Source organism: Emiliania huxleyi (genome assembly GCF_000372725.1).
Source record: "Emiliania huxleyi CCMP1516 unplaced genomic scaffold EMIHUscaffold_619, whole genome shotgun sequence".
Lineage (NCBI taxonomy): Eukaryota > Haptophyta > Isochrysidales > Noelaerhabdaceae > Emiliania > Emiliania huxleyi.
In genome coordinates, this window is record NW_005197359.1 from 5909 (window position 1) to 26692 (window position 20784).

At 63.8% G+C, this 20784-nt stretch overlaps 6 protein-coding genes across 6 annotated transcripts in view; 2 read left to right on the forward strand and 4 right to left on the reverse strand.

Annotated features, from left to right (window-relative positions):
- Positions 1 to 630, reverse strand: part of EMIHUDRAFT_247952 (hypothetical protein) — a gene marked incomplete at both ends in the record, with an annotated part of 1623 nt that extends 993 nt beyond the window's left edge. Inside the window, 2 exons of the mRNA XM_005763815.1 lie at positions 22 to 93; positions 166 to 630. Coding sequence (XP_005763872.1) covers positions 22 to 93; positions 166 to 630 — 537 coding nt within the window. The remainder of the gene's footprint in view (positions 1 to 21; positions 94 to 165) is intronic.
- A 1568-nt stretch (positions 631 to 2198) lies between these two features.
- Positions 2199 to 4011, forward strand: PTA1 (putative inorganic phosphate transporter). The gene is made up of 2 exons (XM_005763816.1): positions 2199 to 2840; positions 2920 to 4011. The coding sequence occupies exons 1-2, from the start codon at positions 2234 to 2236 to the stop codon at positions 3834 to 3836; spliced, it is 1524 nt and encodes a 507-aa protein (XP_005763873.1). The 5' UTR covers positions 2199 to 2233; the 3' UTR covers positions 3837 to 4011.
- On the reverse strand, positions 3968 to 4949 carry EMIHUDRAFT_371533 (hypothetical protein). Its single transcript, XM_005763817.1, is given in 2 exon segments — positions 3968 to 4047; positions 4058 to 4949. The coding sequence occupies 1 exon segment, from the start codon at positions 4865 to 4867 to the stop codon at positions 4127 to 4129; it is 741 nt and encodes a 246-aa protein (XP_005763874.1). The 5' UTR covers positions 4868 to 4949; the 3' UTR covers positions 3968 to 4047; positions 4058 to 4126.
- Positions 4950 to 5735: 786 nt separating this feature from the next.
- On the reverse strand, positions 5736 to 11441 carry EMIHUDRAFT_446110 (hypothetical protein). Its single transcript, XM_005763818.1, has 21 exons — positions 11217 to 11441; positions 11021 to 11047; positions 10729 to 10806; positions 10409 to 10471; positions 10121 to 10162; positions 9780 to 9810; positions 9427 to 9504; positions 9305 to 9308; positions 9171 to 9222; positions 9047 to 9097; positions 8946 to 8974; positions 8665 to 8755; positions 8109 to 8390; positions 7960 to 7989; positions 7918 to 7922; positions 7729 to 7810; positions 7144 to 7203; positions 6979 to 7071; positions 6743 to 6901; positions 6576 to 6620; positions 5736 to 6114 (listed from the first exon to the last, which is right to left on the reverse strand). Exons 1-21 carry the CDS (start codon positions 11388 to 11390, stop codon positions 6043 to 6045), a joined length of 1548 nt encoding a protein of 515 aa, XP_005763875.1. The 5' UTR covers positions 11391 to 11441; the 3' UTR covers positions 5736 to 6042.
- Positions 11442 to 14015: 2574 nt separating this feature from the next.
- On the reverse strand, positions 14016 to 16389 carry EMIHUDRAFT_51983 (hypothetical protein; the record flags this gene model as incomplete). Its single annotated transcript, XM_005763819.1, has 5 exons — positions 14016 to 14138; positions 14337 to 14492; positions 14978 to 15152; positions 15185 to 15504; positions 15835 to 16389. Coding segments are annotated over 5 exons (1329 nt in total), but the record flags the coding sequence as incomplete, so codon positions are not given.
- A 2386-nt stretch (positions 16390 to 18775) lies between these two features.
- Positions 18776 to 20140, forward strand: EMIHUDRAFT_247958 (hypothetical protein; the record flags this gene model as incomplete). The annotated part of the gene is made up of 3 exons (XM_005763820.1): positions 18776 to 19150; positions 19292 to 19663; positions 19889 to 20140. The coding sequence occupies 3 exons, from the start codon at positions 18776 to 18778 to the stop codon at positions 20138 to 20140; spliced, it is 999 nt and encodes a 332-aa protein (XP_005763877.1).
- Between the last annotated feature and the right edge of the window lie 644 nt (positions 20141 to 20784).

Consider the following 20784-nt stretch of genomic DNA (forward strand, 5'->3'; position numbering starts at 1 on the left):
TGGAGGGAGGGCTCGGAGCACCTCGAGCATCGCCTCGTGCTGCAGGCCGTGCTTCTCCTTGCCGCGCACTCGCCTGCCCCCCTCGCCGCCTCCCTCCTCCTCCGCTTCCGCCGCCGCAGCACGCGGCGGCGGCGGCGGCGGCGGCAGCGGCGGCCCCTCGTGCACAGCCTCCTCGCCGAGCGCGAGACGGACCGTTGCCAGGAGGGCGCGCACCCGCTCGGCAGACACGCGGCCGAGAGGCGGCTCGGCGCGACTCGCCACTGCGAGCGAAGCGTGCAGAGGCAGGCCCGCGATGGGTGTTGGCGCTGGCGCGGTGGCCGGCAGAGGAGCGCCCGGCGCCGTCAGCTGCTCGCCGGCGTTCACATCGCGGCGGAAGCAGGGCAGCGAAGCTTCGGCCGCCGCTTCCTTGGCCTTCGGACACACCTTCAGATGCCTCCTCAGGTCGCGAGCGAAGATGGAGTGCGCCGGATCGAGAGGACACGGGATCCGGTCGGCGGTGCCGTCGCTGCGTGCGGCGAGGTGGTGGGTGCAGTAGCGGTAGCCTGCGACGACGGAGAAGCGACAGTAGCGTCTCTTATTCGGCAGGTATAGCTCGCAGACGCCTGGCTGCGGCAAGCAAACGCGTGCCATCGTGCCATGCAAAACCCTAGTCCGAACGGGATTGGGTCTTCTGGGGACAGAGGGCCAAGTGGGTATTATTGAGCACTTGAGCACTGGATAGGGCCGATTCCGCGTGGTACGGGACCCCTCGATCGTCTCGCCCTCCCTCACTGGTATGTTCATTGGGGGGGGTCATAACAAACACGGTACAGGATCGAGGTGCACGCTGCCGAAGCAGTGTCGTCCCCCCTCTCCCCGACGGCGATGGCGGTGTGACCGATCGAGCTACAAGAGGAGCTTGCTCAGCAGGATCCGGGATAGTCTGACGCACTGCCTCACTGGGTCTGAGATCATCGAGACGCTTCCCATCACCGTCTCGGATTCATGTGGGATCGAACCACTCCGGGATGGGCAAGCCCATCGTTCTCATTGAGAGCTGTGCCTACCATCTTGTTATTATTTGTGAGGTATGAACGTATCGGGGTATCTATTTCCATCGTCGGGGTAGGCAGGTAAATCCTGCTGTTGCGCCAGGTATGCATACGCTGGTACTTAAAGATACCTCGTAGACGCATAGCTAGACGTATGCCGGTATGGGTAGTTGAGACGCACATATGGCAGTATGTTGCAGCTCGTCTCAAGTACATAGGTAGCGGCGGTCGCACCCGCAAGTATGGGTACGGGGATACCACTCCTTACGTGGTCCCGCAACCCGCCCAAGTACCCAGGTATCTCGAGGGCGCGCTCCAGTATCTGCAGTATCTGCAGTATCTGCAGTATCTGCAGTATCTGCAGTATCTGCAGTATCTGCAGTATCTGCAGTATCCGCGGTATCTGGGTCGTCTGTGGCAACAGGCGGGTGGGGTGTGGCAGCACCACCCTCGCAGCCCAGATCTGCCGCCGCCGCGCTGGCTCTGCCAGGATGCACTGTACCGGCAGCGGCGGCCAATGCCTGCAAAGTTCAAGCTTGCACTCCTGAGCGCGTGTGTCGCCGCGACCCACCAGGTGACGCAATCATGTTGCACCAAACCGTGGCTCAGAGCTGCAAGCAAGAAAGGACAGCAAGTATCTGCAGTATCTGCAGTATCTGCAGTATCTGCAGTATCTTGCAGTATCTGCAGTATCTGCAGTATCTGCAGTATCCGCGTACAAGCGGCGAAGTCTGTGGTATTGAAGTATGCATACTTCGCCATACTTCGACACTTGTATGTGGGAGGTATGGCAGTATTGTGCCGCCTCTCTCGCAGTATTGCAGTACGAGGAGGCCGGACGCCGGTATCCGGGTACCGGGCGCACTGGGCACGAGTACAGCAGTACGGATACCTGGCCCTACCACAGTGTGAGTCCTTGTCAGGTATGGCAGTATGGCGCTGACTTCCTAATGTACCCCAGTATAGCCAGCCATTTGTGGCGTACGGATACTTTATACCCTACTTAGCCCTGTCCCCTCTGATAAACGCAGTATGGAAGATACAAAGAGAAGGAGCAACGAGCGCCCTGGCGTGAGCCAAAGACACTCCCGGATTGGTGGGGCCGGGCGGATGTGTTTCTCAAACAACCGCCGCGATTGGCAGCCGCGTGGTTTCGCCGACGGCTCACACAAACCACGAAACCAGCGCATGCATGTAAGGATATGACGGCCGAGGCGATCGAGGTGACCACCGACGGCGAGCTAACGGTAGACGATGAGGGTGATGAAGAGATGGAATTCGACGCAAAGAATCCCGACGCGAGGGAGTCGTGCGGCCACTTCTTCCTGCTCTGGGCGTCCACGATCACAACTGCGGTCGCCAATTTCGGCGTCCAGTACAACTACGACTCTATCGGTCCAGCGGAGGTGTGGCTTCACCCGCTCTACGGGAAGGACAGCAACTACGACCTCCTCCTGAAGGTGATCATCTTCATTGGCACCGCCATCGGCATGATTAGCTTTGGCGCCGCCGGCGACCTCTTTGGCCGCAACCGAGGCCTGCTCGTCTGCCAGTACATCCAGATTGCCGGCGCACTGCTGCAGGGCATTGTCCCGTGGGGCAGCAAGGCCTCGACCTACTGCCTGCTCATCGCCGTCCGCACCTTCATCGGCGTGGGCGCAGGGGGAGTTTACCCGCTCTCAGCGGCCAAGGCCGCCGAGGACAGCGCCGCGGTCGATCCCGTCCACAAGTCCGTCTCGGTCGCGTGGGCCTTCTTGTGGCGTAACTTCGGCGCCATCGCGCCATGGTCATGGGCCCTCGTCTTTTACTGTGAGCGCCCGCGCCTACGGAACCTCTGCGCACCCCCGCCCGGGCACCCCTCCACCCGCGGACGCCCGCCCGTCTGCAGACACGTGCGGCGAGTACGCGGACATGGAGCCGTGGTCGGCCCCGCCCGCAAGCCGCGTCGGATCGCAGTTTGCCTGGCGCTTCATCTTAATGTTTGGCGCCGTGGCGCCGGCCGTCGTGGGCGTCTTCATGCACCTGCAGCCCAAAGAGGTCGCTGTCAAGGAGCAGAAGCGGCTGTCGCGGTGGACAACCTCCCGGGTCTCGCGCGCCGAGGCGGCCGGCCACAGGAAGGCCTCGGCGACCGCCTCGGCCGGCCTGTGGGAAGCGGTCAAGTCGGAGCCGCTGGTGTGGCGGAAGCTGCTCGGCACGGGCGGCGGCTGGTTCTTCTTCGACTGGTCCTTCTACGGCAATCACCTGCTGCAGGGCAAGATCCTCGGCCTGATCCTTCCGGGCGACACGGCCGCCGACGCGTGGGAAAACATCAGCCTCGACATTGTCGGCATTTTCGTCGTGCTGTTCGCGATCCAGCTCTTCCCGTGGGCCGGCGTCCGCTGGCTGCAGTTCTGGGGCTTTTTCTCCGGCGGGGTCTGCTGCCTGCTGATTGGGCTCCTGTGGCCGGCGCTGATCGACAACACCAGCGGCATCCTGCTCGTGATCTACTACATCCAGTACGGCAGCTACTGGATCCCCAACACCACTACTTACGTGATGTCCGCGCTGGTGTACAAGCCCTCCATACGCGGCACCTTGAACGGCCTCTCCGCCGCCGCCGGCAAAGTCGGCGCGATCATTGGCGTGACGGCATTCACCAAGATGTTCGAGGTCTGCGACGACAAGACAGGCGACGATCACCAACAGTGCATCAACGACGCCGTGCAGCGCGTGATGTTCACCTCGTTCGCGGCGGCGTGCGGCGGCATGTTCTGCACCATCTACGGCGTCGGTCTCGAGCCAACGGGCGCGAAGAACAAGAAGTAGAGGAGAAAGTGAAAGGAGGAGGAACGGACAAAGTCCTGCGAATTGGCTATGTAACGGTGTGCGGTATGTGAGCCGCCTCGAGTGTGAGTGTACTTTTAGCTTCTCTCTCTGAGTGTATAATATCGTCCACGACAGTTCCGGACGGTATTTCTGTTGATAAAATTACGTACGTACGAAGGTGTGCTAGTATGTGGTGGTAACTTGTAATAGGTAATACTCTATAAAATAAGCAGCAAGCACGGTCTCCAGGTGAAGCACAAGCAGCAACTAGCAACTTCCGCTAGGGATCCCTACTTCTTGTCGCTCGTCGACGCCAGTTGCAAGCCCGCGACCTGCGCGCCGAGGATGCACGCGGAGACAAGGCCGACGGTGGTGTAGGCGCGGAGCCGGGCGGCCACGTCCGTGACGGGGTCGGGGAAGAGGAGGAGGACGGCGAAGAAGACGGGCGGCGACCATACGTAGACGTCGTGGATGGATTTAGAATAGCGGCCGCTGTTGGCCGTCGTGAAGTCGTGATGCACGTCGACCGCCAGGCCGATTTCGAAGATGCCCTCGCAGAGGAGGAGGAGGTTGCGCGTGAGGCCGGCCGGCACGAAGAAGGCGACGGTGAACTCGAGCAGGAATTGAAAGAAGCACTGCCACACGCCCCACATCTTTGTGCTCAGCACGTGCGCCTTGGTGATCAGCGGGAAGCCGAGGTCGTCGAGGACGGAGGAGGGCGAGAGCAGCACGGGCAGGCCGCTCACGAGGGTGAGGGCGGACTTGGCGCCCAAGAACCAAGTGATGCCACGTCCGATGAACGGCTCGCTTTCGTCGCCGCCTCCGCCGCCGCCGTCATCACCGCCGCCGCCGCCGCCGCCGCCATCGCCGCCAACTTTGCCGTCATCGCCGCCGCCGCTGTCGGCCAATTTGGGCGTGGTCGAGCGGCGGGCGATGGCCGGTCGCGCTGCAAGCTTACCACGAGCGTGGCCAGAAAATGTGAGTGCGTCCGCAAAGGCCAGGAGGACCGCGAGCAAGCTTACCGCACGCATAGGCTCTCTTGTTCGTCGAAGAGTTCGCTGCTCGACAGGGAGCAGCAGTCGTGGCCCACGCAAGCGAGTCCGTCCAGGCCTGGTAACCAAGATTTGTCACCCTGACCCCGCAATCGATTTTTTTTTTGAGAGCGCCTTCGTTGTTAATAGTACAAACCCAATGGTCCTCTGTGAGCGGTCCTTCGTTGCAGTCGCACACACGCACACGCCACACCTCACCGCGCGCCCGCCCACCGCCCCGCCCAGGCGGGAAAGAGATGAGGGGATGGGACAGCAAAGGAGGAACCCCAAACACGTATGGGAGGGTTCAGTAATGCGCCACGCTGCCCGGCGTCTCTCACTTTCCGGGACAGCCCCGCCCTTGTGAGGCAGGAAAGTGACGGCTACCCCGTACGCCCTGGTGCTGCTACCCCGACGCCGACCGCCCATTCCCCCCTCCTCGTTCCCCCCTCGAATGCTCTGGACCCCGACAAGCCGCCCGACGTTGGGCCTCTGCCCCGCACGCTCCCGCCCCTCTGCCCCTCACACACACCCAGGCCCGACATGCACATACAAGACAAACCCGGCGTCCTGCTCTCAAAAGAAAAGAAAAAATGGGAAGGAGGAGACCATCGATTCGGTCCCGCACCGACGTTTTTTCTTTCTTTCTTTTTCTGACTGGGCGACGGCTAGCACCACACTCATCTCCTTAAAATCCCTGTGTGGTGGCGGCGTGCCGTCCTCCCATCCCTCCCTTGGGTTGCTTGTTCTCTTTCTTTCTTTTTCTGACACACTTTTTCCATGGTTGCCCTGTCGGCTGTCTCGCGACGTCCGACGACTCGCGTCTAGACGTGGAGTCGCGAGGGTTGCCCCACCACCTCTTTTGTGTGTTGGGAAGTTTACCTTACCTTACCATGCTTCGCTCTGCAGCACGCTCTGCAGCCGCTCTCGCGACCCCTTCGCGTCGACACGAGATCCGTGCACCTGGTTGCTGGCCGCCAGCCATTCGGCACGTATGGGCGAGCCAGCAACCCCGCCTCCCCACCTGCAGCTCTCCCCTCTGGTCCACCCTTCTGCCCCGCTAGCCCCGCCTCTCCGCCCCCGCGCGGCCGCCTCGCTCTCCCCTCCTCTGCCTGGGCTGAAGATCGGCCGACCCCCTCGGGCCGTCTCCGCTAGGCTGCTCGGCCCCGACCGCACTACTTGACCTCCTTCGAGCGCGCCTTGAAGTGGTTCATCAGGCCGTTTGTCGAGCAGTCGTGCGACGTCACCTGCTCACCGCCGGGTCAGGTCAGGTGCACACCTCTCTCTCTCTCTCTCTCTCTCTCTCTCTCTCTCTCTCTCTCTCTCTCTCTCTCTCTCTCTCTCCACAATCACACACACACACACACACACACACACACACACACACGAGGTGGTGGGGCAAGGGCCGGACGATCCCTCGCGTCTCCACGTCTGGACGACAGGAGCCCCTCGGCATTGAGAGTGCAAGGCCCAGTGCGCGTGGGTGAGCGGTGTGAGTGTGTGTCACTGCGGGGCGCGTGCAGCGTCGCTGCGGGCGGCGGGACCAGAGCCAGAGGAGGAGGAACGCTGTCGAGGCGAGCGGGCAATGTCTACCTCGGCGGTCTCTCGGCGGTCTCTCGGCGGTCTCTCGGCTGTCTCTCGGCGGCCTCTCGGCTGTCTCTCGGCGGTCTCTCGGCTGTCTCTCGGCGGTCTCTCGGCTGCCTCTCACCGGCTCGTCCGACTTGAGCTCTGGCAGAATCTTGTTTGCGAGCTCCTGCGGCGGAGGAGCGGGCACGACGGCGCGTGTGCCCACCTTGCCGAGCTACACGCCCCAAGGGTCAAAGGCGCGGGTAATCTCGGGCAATCTCGGGCAATCTCGTGTACTCGCGTCCACACCTTGCCGAGCTGCACGCCCCACTGGTCAAAGGAGTTGATGTTCCAGATGACGCCCTGCACAAAGATCTTGTGCTCGTACATTGCGATCAGCGAGCCGAGCGTGCGCGGCGTCAGCTTGTCGAACAAGATCGAGTTGCTCGGCTTGTTGCCCTCGAACACCTTGTGCGGCGCGAGCGCCGTCATCAATCGTGAATGGTTGACAACGAATTAGTTAATGCTCTCACTACTCTCGACACCTTGTGCGGCGCGAGCTTTTTGATCTCGTCGGCGTCCATCTTGCCCTCGAGCTCCGCCTCGACCTCGGGCTTCGTCTTGCCCTTCATCAGCGCCTAGTACCATACCTCCAGAGTATCGAACCCAGTGTGGGTTCAGGTCCGTGGGTGGTGGTATGAGCAACGCGCCTCGGTCTGCGCGAAGAAGTTGGAGAGCAGGATCGGGTGGTGCTCGGGGAAGTCGGGGTTCTGCATCGCAAGGTGAGGGGGAGGGTTCGGGTACTGGGGGGTAGGGGAGGGGGTCAGGGGGAGGGGGGGGGAGGGGAGGGTCCGGGTTCTGCGTAGCAAAGTGAGCAGCCCGTCAGTCGTACACACGTCCTCGCACGGATGACGGGGCACACGCGCTCGCGGAGCACACGGGGCATTGCACACGGGGCGTTCTGTGGCGATCTCGGGAGAGGGTTGGCAGTCGCAGAGCCAACCCTCTCGCGGGCCGAGATCTCTCAATCTCGCGGGCCGAGATCTCTCACTCGAGCGAGGTGTGATCTCCCCTGATCTCCCGAGATCTCACTCGAGCGAGGTGTGACCACCTGCGTCGCGACCGGCGCCAGAAAGTGTTATTCCGCCTAACGCCTATGAGTTGCTCTTGAAGCTACATGCTCAACGACAAGGAAGCACAGGGGAGGCGGCGCGTGAACAGGGATCACGGCGGCGAAAAACAAGAGCTCTCCGGCGGCGGGGCGGGAGAGGGTGCGTAGTGCGGAGTGCGTGCACCTGCCCGTTGGTCCCCGGCTCGCCCCAGATGATCGGGCCCGTGCCGACCGCCACGTGCTTGCCGTCGCGCGTCGCAGAGATGCTTAACACCCGACGAGATTCAACACTATATCCTACTCGAGTTTACTGCTCTTGATTTTGTGTCCTACTGCAACTGTGTATATCTGTCTGCAATTGGGTCCACCGAACGTCCTCTTAACATAATTCACCTAGTATAATGAGTCATTAAACACTGATTGAAGAAGGCGCCGTACCACGCGCCTGCGTGCTGAGTACGCCAACATGAACGTGTTCAGAGCACCGCGTCAGTGCGAGGGGCTACGAATACAGTGAATGCAGTGGAGTACGGCGAGACAGCTGAGTACGTTCTAGGACCACACGCCGAGCGCGGCCAGCACCATCGGCAGGTTCTTGAAGCCCTTCTCGGGTGAGAAGTCCGCCTCGAGGAAGTGCTTGTCCATCTCGTGCGCCCCCTCGAGGAAGGCGACGAAGTTCTCCCAGCCGATCGAGAGGGCGATCGAAGTTCCGATCGCCGACCAGGACGAGTACCGACCGCCCACCCAGTCCCAGAAGCCAAACATGTTGTTTTGTTCGTCGATGCCGAACTCCTTCACCGCCTTGCCGTTGGTGGAGAGCGCCGCGAAGTGCTTCGCGATGGCGGCCTGCGCTCAGCAGTCCGGACCCAATGATTATACGGCCGGTGGCAGTGCGCCTCGTGTCGGCTCCCGAACCACTCGCGGGCAGCGTGTGTGTGGAGTGTGGGCCCGTCCTCGGTGGTAGGGCGTGTGTCAGACTGACTGGCTGACTGACTGACTGGCGGCCTTGTGTGTGTGTGTGTGTGTGTGTGTGTGTGTGTGTGTGTGTGTGTGTGTGTGTGTGTGTGTGTGTGTGTGTGTGTGTGTGTGTGTTTCGTGTGTGTGTGTGTGGGGGGGGGGCCTTGTCGCCCCCGAGCTCGGCCAGCAGCCAGGACTTGGCCGAGTTGGCGTTGGTCATCGTCTCCTGCGTCGTGAAGGTCTTGGACGCGATCCTACGCGCTGCGTACGCCAACCTCAGGGCGGGAAGGCGGTATCGTGCAGAGTCTTCAGAGCACCGAGTGAGTACGAGGATAGGCGGAGACAGTGAGTACAGCGGAATACGGCTGAATCCAGCGGAGTGCGTGTCCTCTCGAGCGCGGGCAGGGATGTAAGAATGCGTCTTCCGCTTCTAGGGATGCGATCAGGAAGAGCGTCGTCTCCGCGTCGAGCGCCTTAATTAGTATAATCAATAATCAATCAATCAATCAATCAATCAGGAAGCGCGTCGTCTCCGCGTCGCACGCCTTCGTGACCTCGGCGATGTGCGTGCCGTCCACGTTTGAGACAAAGTGCACCTTGAGGTCGCGCCCCGAGTAGGGCTTGACTATCTCTCGACTCCGTCTCGGCTAGTTCTCGGCTAGATCGCGCCTTGAGGTCGCGCTTCGAGTACGGCTTGAGCGCCTCCGTCACCATCACCGGCCTACGCGTACCATACCAAGAGAGGATGGACTCCAGTCTGGGTTCAGTCCCGTGGGTGGTGTGGTAGCAAATCTGCGGCGTACAAGCCTACGTGCTGAATACGCCACCCTCAGGGCGGGGGTGCCGAGTCCTATATACATGTATATCAGCCGAGGACGTGTCCTCTCGAGCTCTCTCGAGAGCTCTCGCTGGACTACAAGAACACAATGCTCCGCTTCTAAGGTGGCCGGCCCGAGGTCGCTCCCGCCGATGCCCAGGTTGACCACGTCCGTGATGGGCTTGCCTGCGAGCTGAGTACGCCAACCTCAGGGCGGGACTGCGGGGACTGCGCAGTGTGTTCAGAGCACCGCGTGGATACCGCGAGGGGTGCGAGTCCAATGAGGACAGCGGAGTACGGTCGAACACGGCTGAAGAGCGCCTCCTCTCGAGCGCGGGCTGGAAGGCAAGAGTGCGCCTTTCTTCTCGGGCCCGAGATACGGGGAGATACGGGGAGATACGGGGAGGTACGGGGAGGTACGCAGGGAGATGGGGAGAGATTCTGCTTCTAGGTGGGCTGGCCGGTGTGCCCCTTCCACTCGCCCGAACGCACCTGGCGAGGACAGGCCACGCCTCACTCTTGCACCGCGTCCTCTTGCGTTTCGCGGCATTTTGCCGCCAGGCAAGGCATGCGCTGTGGTCTCTACTCAGCGACGGGTCGAACAGAAGCAAGCGGCAGTGTAGTAGTAGCAGTGGTGAGTAAGCAGTAGTAGCAGCAATGTTAAAGTCGTAGTGGTAAGCCGCTGGTCCGGAGCATCACCCCTCACCGACGCCGAGCTACGACGCCACGCTACAGCGCGTGCCCCGAGGGCGTGGGCTGCTGGCATGTGCTTTGAACAGCAGACTGTGGTCTCTGCTAACGCCTTGTTGACGAACGGCTCGAGCTTGGCGAGCACGCCGTTCACCTAGGGCAGCTCCGACCAGCCGTATAGGGACGGGCCCTCGCTCTGGTGTAGTAGTAATAGTCGTGTGGTGGTAGTAGTAGCAGTAGTAGTAGCGTTCACCTACAGGGCAGCTCCGACCAGCCGTATAGGGACGGGCCCTCGCGCCGGAGCTTGGCGAACAGGTCGTTCACCTCCGGCATCATGTATGGGGAGATATGGGGAGATATGGGGAGGTATGGGGAGGTATGGGGAGATACGGCCGTTCACCTCCGGCATCACGTCGACTCCGTCCACCAAGATCGGCGTGTTGGCGCGGTTCCGGAGCGCGACCTGCCCGGGCGGGGGCAGACGCAGATGCAGATGCAGACGCAGACGTACAAGGCCGGGCGCGTGGGTGAGGTGTGCGTGTGTGTGTGGGCGGGTGAGCGGTGTGTGTGTGTGTGTGTGTGTGTGTGTGTGTGTGTGTGTGTGTGTGTGTGTGTGTGTGTGTGTGTGTGTGTGTGTGTGTGTGTGTGTGTGTGTGTGTGTGTGTGTGTGTGCGTGTGCGTGCGTGCGGCAGCGAGGGCGGCGGCAGGAGCAGAGCACACATGCAGCACTGCCCGATCCTCGGTCAGGTTGATCTTCTCGCCCGCAAACATCGCCTTGGCCATCTCCTTCACCTGCGCCTGCGCGCCACTCCGCCGCGGGGCGGTGGGGAGGGCGCCGCGGGACGATCGCGGCCGCCGGTGGCGGGTGCTGGCGGCGCGACGCCGGCGAGAGGGCGGCAGCGGCAGCGGAGTCCACAGCGGCAGCGGAGGCGGCAGCTGCCGGCGGCTGTGTGTGCAGTGGTGGCGGTGGGCGCGACGGGCGCGGGGTGGGGGCAGAGAGGCGCGTCGGCGCCTCATCGATCAGCTTGCTGAGCAGGGTCTGCAGGACGGGCGCGCGGCGGGTGTCAGGAGCCGGCGAGGCAGGTCGGCCGGCGAGCGCTGATCGCTGGTTCGAGCGCCGAGGCGTGTGCAGCTGTGAATTTTACGCGGCGGCGATGCGCGCGGGCGAGCGGCGGCGCGTGTATAAGTGCGGCATCTCTGGTGGCGACCATCGTCTCTTCCGTCACAATGTTCTTGGAGTAGTCGAGCAGGACGTCCTCGAACGTCGCAGAGAAGCTCTCGAAGCGGTCACTGTCCTTGGAGAACAGGTCGCGCATCTTCTGCGTCTTCATGCCCGCGTCATAGTGCTGTTGAAGTTTGCTCCACGCCTCAGTGCCGGCCATCGTTGCGGCGTCGAGTATCACTCGAGCGGCTACAAGCGAGGATGCACTGCGGATGCCGAGCTGTGCCGAGCGGCGGCCGAAAGACGACCCGTTCACGGCGGCTCGCCGTCGTCGTGCACTGGCACCCTGGCGGCACCCCGGAGTTACCTGTACATGTAGGCTCGATGCTGCCCAAGAAGGCCTTGGGTGGGCTGGAGCATGGCACAGCCTCGCCCTCACCGCCGACGGCGCGGTCTGGGATGGATGGATGGAGCTGGGGCGATCGATGGGCGTTCGTTGTGGCCAGCTGGGTGGGCCACGGCGACGAGCTGGCTCAGCTGCTTCCCAAGAAGGTCGAGGCCTTGGCTGGCCAGCGCGTCGTCGCTGTCTCGGCTGGAGATAAAGACAGCATATCGCCACATCACCGCCGACGGAGCTGTCTGGAGCTGGGTGGGGAAGCTTCATCCGGACCCTTGGACACCAAACCGATGGCGCACACCTCGACATGTCATCATGTCAATCTGAACAGGCGAGGGCTTCGTTTTGGAACAACACAAGGTCTTTGTGGCGGCGGTGAATGGCACGTGCGGCCGGGGTGCGGCGGCCGACGCTTTGTCCTTAGCCTGGCCGGGGCCAAGGCGTGCGAGGAGCTCGCATTAAAACCCCAAACGGCTGCGGCTCCCATATGGGAGCTTCGTGTTTTCATGTAAAGAGAAAGCCACAGCTGTCTTGTGGGTCGATATGGCCGATCCATCGATTCACACGTGCATGGCAGACGACCCGGGCAACTCCACGCTGCCTGACCCCAACCGCTTGAGTCAGCATTCGCGTCTCAGAGCGGGAGATGCACGAAAACCGGTCAGCTTCCTTTCCCGCAGCATCGATCTATTACACCGCCGCGTTTCGATCACCGATCACCCCCTGAATAAGGAGTGCTGAGCTCCTAGGCCGGTGATCGGTGACCAGGTGACCGGCCGGTGATCATGCAGCTAGTGGGTGGTGCCCCGGCCGCCGTAAGCGTCATCCACGCCCGCAAGTATCACCCCCATCGGGATGCCGACACGAGGACCGCGACTCGACTCTCCTCGCTCGTGGCTCGAGAGAGGCGAGACGAGAAGCACGATAGAACACACACGAGATCCTTCCTATGTTTGTTGCATAGCCTATGTGTGATATGGCATCGAATATGGCAGGCCACTCTCAAGCCCTACAAGCATCAGATCACCCAGTTGGGCAGGGTTGACATCGTGATTCCGCGGACATTTTCTTTTTTCTACTGTGAAAATTCCGGCGTGGGAGGGCCCAGACCTACCTACCCTCCCTACCTACCCCGGCATGAGGTCCGGCCAAGCAAAAAGGGCACACCTGATTTATTTGGATTTTCGGGACTTGCAATGAAATCTCGTACATACAGATCGGCGGGGATGTCGCAAGGGGAATGAAAGGTGCCATCTTCGGCGACACCGGATTTCGTCCTCCTCACTCGGGGACCTCGTGGGGCGCGTCGTTCGCACCGCACCTGGACTCTGCCCGCCGCGGCTGAGTCCATGCACGCACATCGTGAGTCTAGTTGTCTGCTTACGGAGGAGCCGGCGAGCGCACGGCCGCCACGCTCCCCGCAGATGCCGCCACGCTCTCCGCTCTCGCACGTCATTGACCAGGAGCAGCAGGAGGATGCTGCGGCAGCACCCAGCCCACCGGCTCGAAGCAACCCGGCTCCATTTGTACTCTGTTCGCCGATCAAGTCAACCGGGATTGACCCTCGAACGATCCCGCCCCGAGACGTTCAGGGTCAGAAGGCGCCGCCACCGGCGCCGGTGCGGCCTCCACGGGTGACCAGGGCAAAGGGTGTGAGCTGGAAGTCGCCGCGGCCTGAGGGACGGTGTGCACTTTAGCAGCTTCCCGGCCCCAACCTGATGGCAGTCGCGCTGCGCACGCTGACCGCACAACCCAGCCGTCCACAACCTAACGGGCCGCACTCTGCGTCGCTCTGCGAGCTGGGAGGCTGCAGGCCGCCCCCCATCTCCCATCCAATCCATGCACCCTGCCTGAGTTTTGGCTGCGACAGATGCAGCGTTTTTCCCTCCGAGAGACCTCCGTCTGCTTCTTGCGAGTCCGCCCACGCGCGTAGATATATCCGCTACCCGCTCTCCGCTCCGGCCGCGCGCCACCCGCCCCATATATCGGTGCGCCATCGGCACCGCCCCAGCGGCCCGCGCCCCCGTTCCCGCCCCAGACGCCAAAGCGCGATTTTCCAGCAGCTCAGCCACATGTGTGGTCAATTTTCGTGCATCACTCTTTTGTGCAGTAAAAACTAAAAAATCAAACCAAAACGCCGCGCGCGGAGACGGGCTCGGTACGCCTGGACGCCATAAGGGCGCGCTCGATGGAGGGCAACCTCCGCTGGGGGAAGGTTTGGGGGAGGCCGGAGGTTGAGCAATTTGTGTGCCCTTGGCGCTGGGGGGAGGGACTGAGACTCACCTTTGCCACCACCGCCACGCGCCACCCGCGCCAGGGACTCGCCGCGCCATAGTTACAGGCTCAGTCCGCCTTTGCCCTCGCTTTCTTTGGCCGCTTCGCCACCCCATTGGCGCCTCCGCCGCCGCCCTCGCCGCCGCCGCCGCTCCACGCGCGCTTGGCGACCGCCTTGCGAGAGCGCGGCTTGACCGCGATCGCCTTTCGCTTTTGCTTGCGCATTGGTTGCAGCCGGAGCATCCAGTCCGGCACACCGCAGCCGCTCGCCTTCATCACGTTTGCGATGGAGCGCAGCTGCTCGACGTCCTGCTCCGGGGGAGGGGGAAAGGCGGGTGAACGAACGACCGCCCCACTCCACCTCTCTGCCGCGAGGGTGCCGTCGCTCCATCTCTCTGCCAGGGTCCGCTCCATCTCTCTGCCCAGGGGTTGGCCGTGTGCTCCGGGGGCGTCGGGTGGCCAATCGTGGAATGTGCGCTGGGGCGGTCGGGCCACACTGGGCCGCGCTTCCTGCTCGGTGAAGAAGGTGACGGCCTTGCCCCGCATGCCTGCGCGGCCGGTGCGGCCGATGCGGTGGATGTACGAGACGGTCGTCTGCGGGAAGTCAAAATTGACCACCAGTTTGACGCCCTTGAAGTCCATCCCGCGCGCCTACGAGGAGGGTCCTAGAGGGGTCCTAGAGGGCCCCTAGAGCAACCCCTCGAAGTCCATCCCGCGCGCCATCAACTCCGTGGCGATGAGCACCCAGACCTGCCCCTTGCGGAACTGGTCCACAATCGCGTCGCGCTGCGCCTGCGACGGCTCGGCGTGGGGAGGCGGTGGAGAGGGAGGCGGAGGGGAGGGAGGCGGTGGAGAGGGAGGCGGTGGAGAGGGAGGCGGCGAGCTTGGAGGCGGCGGGCGATCGAGGAGGCGGGCACGGTGGCGGTGGAGGGGTGGGGGTGGTGAGGGTGGTGAAGGTGGCGGTGGGGGCGGTGAGGGTGGTGAGGGTGGCGGAGGAGGGGGTGGCGGAGGAGGGGGTGGCGGAGGAGGAGGGTGGCGGAGGAGGAGGGTGGCGGAGGGGGTGGCGGAGGAGGAGGGTGGCGGAGGAGGCGGCGGCGGGCGGGAGCCTGCGAGCGGTCTGCGTGGATCGCCTCGACGCGCAGCCCGTCCAGCACGAGCTCATGGAAGAGCTGCACCGCGCGCTCCTGTGCGGCGGCGAGCGCTCGAGCTGAGGGTCTCGGCGGAGGGAGCTGGGAGCTACCCCCCCCCCCCCTTTTTTTTTGGCGGCGCCGTGGACTGCACAAAGATGAGCACCGGCTGATCTCGGGTGATCTCGGGTGATCTCGGGTCATCTCGCCTTGGACTGCACGAAGATGAGCACCGGCGGCTGGATGCCCTGTCGTATCATCTGCCGCAGCGCGAGCATCTTGCCGTCCTCGCGGCCGACGAAGACGAGGGATTGCTCGACCGTCTCGGCCGCCGCGTTCTTCTCGCCCACCACCACCCGCACCGGCTGCCGCAGCACCGTGTCTGCGAGCGACTCGATGGCGGGGAGCATCGTCGCCGAGAAGAGGGCGCGGCTGACTTCGGCGTGCGAGCAGGCGGCGAGCAGCGTGTCGACCTGCTCGAGGAAGCCCAGCTCGAGCAGCTTGTCGGCCTCGTCGAGGACGAGCAGCCGAACCTCCTGCGGCCGGCGGTGGAGGGCGGCGCTGGCGGCGCTGGCGGCGCTGGCGGCGCTGGCGGCGCTGGCGGCGCTGGCGGCGCTGGCGGCGCTGGCGGCGCTGGCGGCGGGGGCGGCGGGGGCGGCGGGGGCGGCGGGGGCGGCGGGGGCGGCGGGGGCGGCGGGGGCGGCGGGGGCGGCAGGACGGGGGCTGGGGGGCAGGGGCTGGAGGGTGGGGACGCAAGGCGGGGTTGGCGGGTGGCGGAGGGAGGGGATGCAAGGCGGGGTGCTGCGAGGGTGCTGCGAGGGTGCTGCGAAGGTGCTGCGAAGGTGCTGCGAGGGTGCTATCGCGACCTGCAGAGGCAGCAGCCCTCTGTCGACCAGGCCGACCAGCCTCAGAGGTGTCGAGACGACGACGTCATACTTGACCAAGGAGGGCGCGCCGCCGCCGCCGCCGCCGCCGCCGCCGCGCGCCTCCGCGAGCGCCGCGGTCACCATCTTGCGCGTCAGCAGCGCCACGCTCACCTTCCCGCCCGCTGCCAGCTTGAGCACCTCGCGGTGCGTCTGCCTCGCCAGCTCCTGCGTCGGCGCAACCAGCACGGCGCGAGGGCCGCGCGGCGCGCCGCCGCCGCCGCCGCGCCGCCGCGCCGAGGAGCCGAGCCGCTGCAGCATCGGGACCACGAAGGCGGCCGTCTTTCCCGACCCCGTCGGCGCACACGCGAGGAGCTCTCGGCCGGCGAGCAGCGCGGGCACTGCCTGCATCTGCACCCTCGTCAGCTCGTGGTAGCCGGCCGTCATCATGTTTTGGTAGAGGTACGGCCGCAGCCCGTGCGCCTCCGACAGCTGGTGCGCGGACTGCGCCAGGGGAGGCACGTCGTTGCCGTACGCGTGGATCCGCAGCGCCTTGCGCAGCTGGTTTGCCTCAGCGACCGCTCGGGCGCTGCTGGCGGGTGCGGCCGAGGCGGCGGCGGGCTCATCGTCGGCCGCAGGCTCAACGGTGGCCGCAGCGCCCTTCCGACCGCGGCGGCGTGGCTGTCGTCCGGAGGGCGCCGCGGAGTCGGAGGCTGCGGCGGTGGCGGCCGGAGCGGGAGCGGCGGCGGCGGCGCCAAAGAAGTCGAGCGAGGTAGTCTCAAGCTGCGCGGGCGGGCGAAGATCTGGCTCCTGTGCGTTGGTGCTCCTGCTCGCCCTCTTGAAGCGGCAGCCGGCGGATAGGCCGAAGCCGCCGCCAGTCATGGCGCGGAGTGGAGCGACTGGAGCGACTGCGTGGCCGGGCCTGTCGAGGCGCACGAGGAAAGTCACGGGTGGATTTCACGCGCAGGGGCGGTGTTACAAGCGGCCGCCGGTACAAGTGGTGCCTCATGCCAGTTTCGGGGGTCAAACCCTGCCCGCCCCCTAGGACCCCGGGTAAGGCCCAGGTGTGGCCTAGGGCATCAGAAGGGACCAAGAGGAGTCCAGTCTGAGCCATAGAGCCCATGTCTTTGCCCCCGAAGGTCGCGTTCAAATGCCCGGAACGGACGTTGCAGTGGTGTCCGGCTGGCGCGATCACCGAGCTGTGACGCTCAGGGAAGCCCGATGAGGTACTGGTTTCTTTGCCCAGGGCTGGCCTTCCCCCCAGGCTGGATCAGCTGAGCAAGGTTTGGGGAGAATCCTATATTGGGATCTTCAGATATTTTGACGGATGGCCGAAAATGGGCAAAACCGGGGTGATTTTGGTCCCCTCGCCGGCATTGCGGTGCGATGCAAAGAAGAAGCAGCTCCACCGACGAGGACGCGCCCGACAACGACAAAAAAGAGGTCCGGCATCACCATCTCTCTCTCACAACTCATCTCAATCTCAACAACCCCGAACCGACGAGAGGGAAAGCATGCTTCGAAACTGACAACTGACTCATCCCTGGTCTCCTGCCACCAGCCTTACCCCGTCTGCCTCCATACCGCTTTGCTACAGCATACACCCCGGCTGCGGCTCGGCTCCCACCCCGGCTCGGAGTTGCTTTCGCCGCTTCGGGGCCATGTTGCTTGTAAAAAAAAAACGTATGTAAATAATGTCGGTCAATACCTCGCAGAGGACGCGAGGGGCGACGGAGAGGAGTAAGGACAGGCGGAGAGCTGTGGTCGACCCACGCAGTACGACGGTGCGGAGTCGGAAAGGACGGAATAGAAGCTCACCGCTCCCCACCTCTGCTCGAGCTGGCCAGTTGTCGGCTCGAGCAGCAGGGCTCATAGGTCTGGGAGGCGCGGCTTTAGCCTATGCAACTTGGCACAAGACCAGTCCAAGCCCTCTCACCCGGCGCCCGGCGCGGCGGAGCAAGACCAGTCCAAGCCCTGTCACCCGCATTCCCCTGCCACCCCATCCACCTCACTCATACACCTGGTCGCATCTGGTCGCACCACCGGCGCGGCGGAGTGCAACTACGGCACCAAAGGCCAGCTGGCCGAGGGCGCCGCACCAAGAGAGTCATATTTTCCTGCATGGCGGTTCATCCTCTATCATTGCGCACACGCAATGATACGTGGCGAGAGTCAACTACTAATAAGATCGTTGGGAGAACTTAATAGACTCGGATCAACCGTCGCAAGGAGGAGGTTGAACTTGACCTACAAAGATAGTCCGACTGTACACGAGAGGGAAATGATAAAAACAAGTCTCTTGTTTGCCAGTTTTTGTGGATTCAGCAAAGAGGGGTGGACTATGAAGTGAATAATATGGATGGAAGTACCCCTTGAGGTCACCGCGCAATATGCTTCTGCAGCTGGAGGTCGTAATGTGAATCGTAACGTGAACCGTGCCGTAGATTGTCCAATCACGTATATGAGCATGATGGGCAACCCCCCCCTCATGGGAAGAAAAAAGCATTTCCGTGCGAGAGAAGACCGGTGGGGGGCACGGTGGGGGGCTCCCGCGACCCTCCCCTCAACCTCTGCTCAACCCCCCCTCAACCACCCCCACATCCCCTACACACTAACACACACACCCCTACAACCCCCCTCCCCCCCTCCTTTCGTTTTTGGGTTTCGCGATTTTTCGATTTCTTTTTCCAATGTTCGTGGCCAAGGTTCGTGGGCCCGCAAGATCCGAAGCCGGGCAAAAAAAGAGGGAAAAAAGAATTATAACCTTCGGACTGGCTTTTGAAACAAAACAAAGAAACAAGCCAGATCGGCGGGCGCGTCTGCCTGTCCGTGCCTGGTGCGCCAATCTCTGCCCACAGGTAGCGTTGTGCGAAGCGAGTTTTATTCGGTGATGGTGGCGCCCGCTCGCGCGAGCTCGTCGCGGGCCACAGCGTCCGAGCGCCTCATGTTGATCCCAGCCATCGACAAGAGGAACACGACTGGCTACAAGAACGTGACGTACAGCCGCAGCAAAAAGAAGTTCGAAGCGAAGGTGCACGCTGATGGCAAGCGTGTCCACCTTGGCCGCTTTGACACCGCCGAAGAGGCGGCCACCGCCTACGCTCGCTCAGAGTACGGCCGCGCCGACGCCGCAAAGCTGCTGCAGCCTCGCCCGGCTCCCTCTGCCGCTGGCGCCGAGGCGATACTGCAGGCGGAGAGGGAGGGCCTCACCCTCACCGCCAGCAGCAGCAGCAACAGCGGCTACAAGGGCGTCCGCTACTGCCCGAAGGAGCGAGGCAGCAAGAAGTACCAGCTGAGGGTGAAGGTCAACGGCAAAGATGTCCACCTAGGACGCTTCGACACCGCCGAGCAGGCGGCGCTCTTCTACGCCCGCAGGGAGGCGGGCAGGGACACCAGCGATCTCACCGCGCCACCGCCGCCGCCGCCGCCACCTGAGCCTTCCTCTGCCGCTGGCGCCGAGGCAGTCCGGCAGGTGGGGAGGGAGGGCCTTACGCTGGTCACCAGCAGCAGCAGCAACAACAGCTACAGGGGCGTTTGCTACGACCCGAAGCGGGAAGGCAGCAAGAAGTACCAGCTAAAGGTGATGGTTGGCGGCAAGCAGGTCAGCCTCGGCTGGTTCGCCACCGCCGAGGAGGCGGCGCTGGCGCTTGCGCGGCACCTGTGGGACACGACCGTCCGCCTGCTCGAGCCGCAGCCGCAGCAAGCACCGCCGCAAGGCGCAGCAGGGCCTTCCGAGGCCAGCAGCTACTACTACGAGGAGGAGGACAGCTTCGACCCGACGGACATTGCCGACGCCACGGCTCTCTCGCTGCTCTCCGACCCGCCGCCTTCCGTGAGCAAGCAGCGGGCGGCGAGGTGGCAGGCGCGCGCAGCAGAGCCGGCGGCGAGGGCGGATGCTGCGGCGACGGCGGCGGCGCAGGCGGCGGCGGGGGCTGCCCCGCCATGGGACGAGGTGGAGGTGGAGGTGGAGGCGGAGAGCGACAGCGAGGAGGAGTCGGAGATGGAGGTGGAAGCGGCTGCCGCAGTTGCGGGCGTGTCCGCGGCTACAGCAGCAGAGGAGGAGGCCCTCGAGTGCGTTATTTGCTTGGACGACCTCAGCGCACACCCCGAGGCGCGTCTGCAGTCTCGCGACCCTAATGGCTGGGGCGCCACACGCTGCTGCCAGAGCCTCTTCCACTACCGCTGCCTGCACACTTGGCTCAGCGACGACAGCGAGGTCGAGACGAGCCGCGGTATGGAGCCGATAAACACGGCCTGCCCGGGCTGCCAAGGCTTCGTGTCGAAGTCGGCGTCGCGCATGCTTAGTTAGAGTGGGGAACACAGTAACTACGGCTTTACAGTATTCTCTTGGGTGTCTGCGGGGGGTCCGCGTTGAAGCGTGTTTGCGTGTGTGCGCGCTTTCTGAGTCAGCTTCGTTTGGGTCGCTCGAAAAACAGCTACCAATATATCGTTAGATCGGCGCGCGACTAATTAGAAGACCGAGGGCGGCGCGCCGCTGTCGAGGCCACGGAAGAGGTACTTCCAGTAGGGATCCCGACCGCTCGCCCGCGATCGCGGTTTGTTGCGTCTCTCCCGCTCTTGCTCAATGGCATCCCGACCGCCGCAGTCTGCCCTCTTCCTCGAGCGCGATCCTCGCCACGCGCGTCGCCTCTCCACTGGCTGCGCACGCATCGACGCGTGCCTCGGCGGCGGCTTCGACGCGCACGGCCTCACCGAGATTGCCGGTGCGGCGGGGACGGGCAAGACGCAGCTCGTGCTGCAGTGCATGCTGCAGGCGCAGCTGCCGCCCGCCGTCGGCGGGCTCGGCGGCGGCGCGGTCTTCCTGCACGCCGACACCCCCTCGTACCTCGCACCCATGAAGCGGCTCGAAGAGCTGTCGCACTCCTTCGCCGCCAAGCACGCAGCGCTCGGCGCGACGTCCGGGCTGCTCATGTCGTTCGTGCACGTGATGCA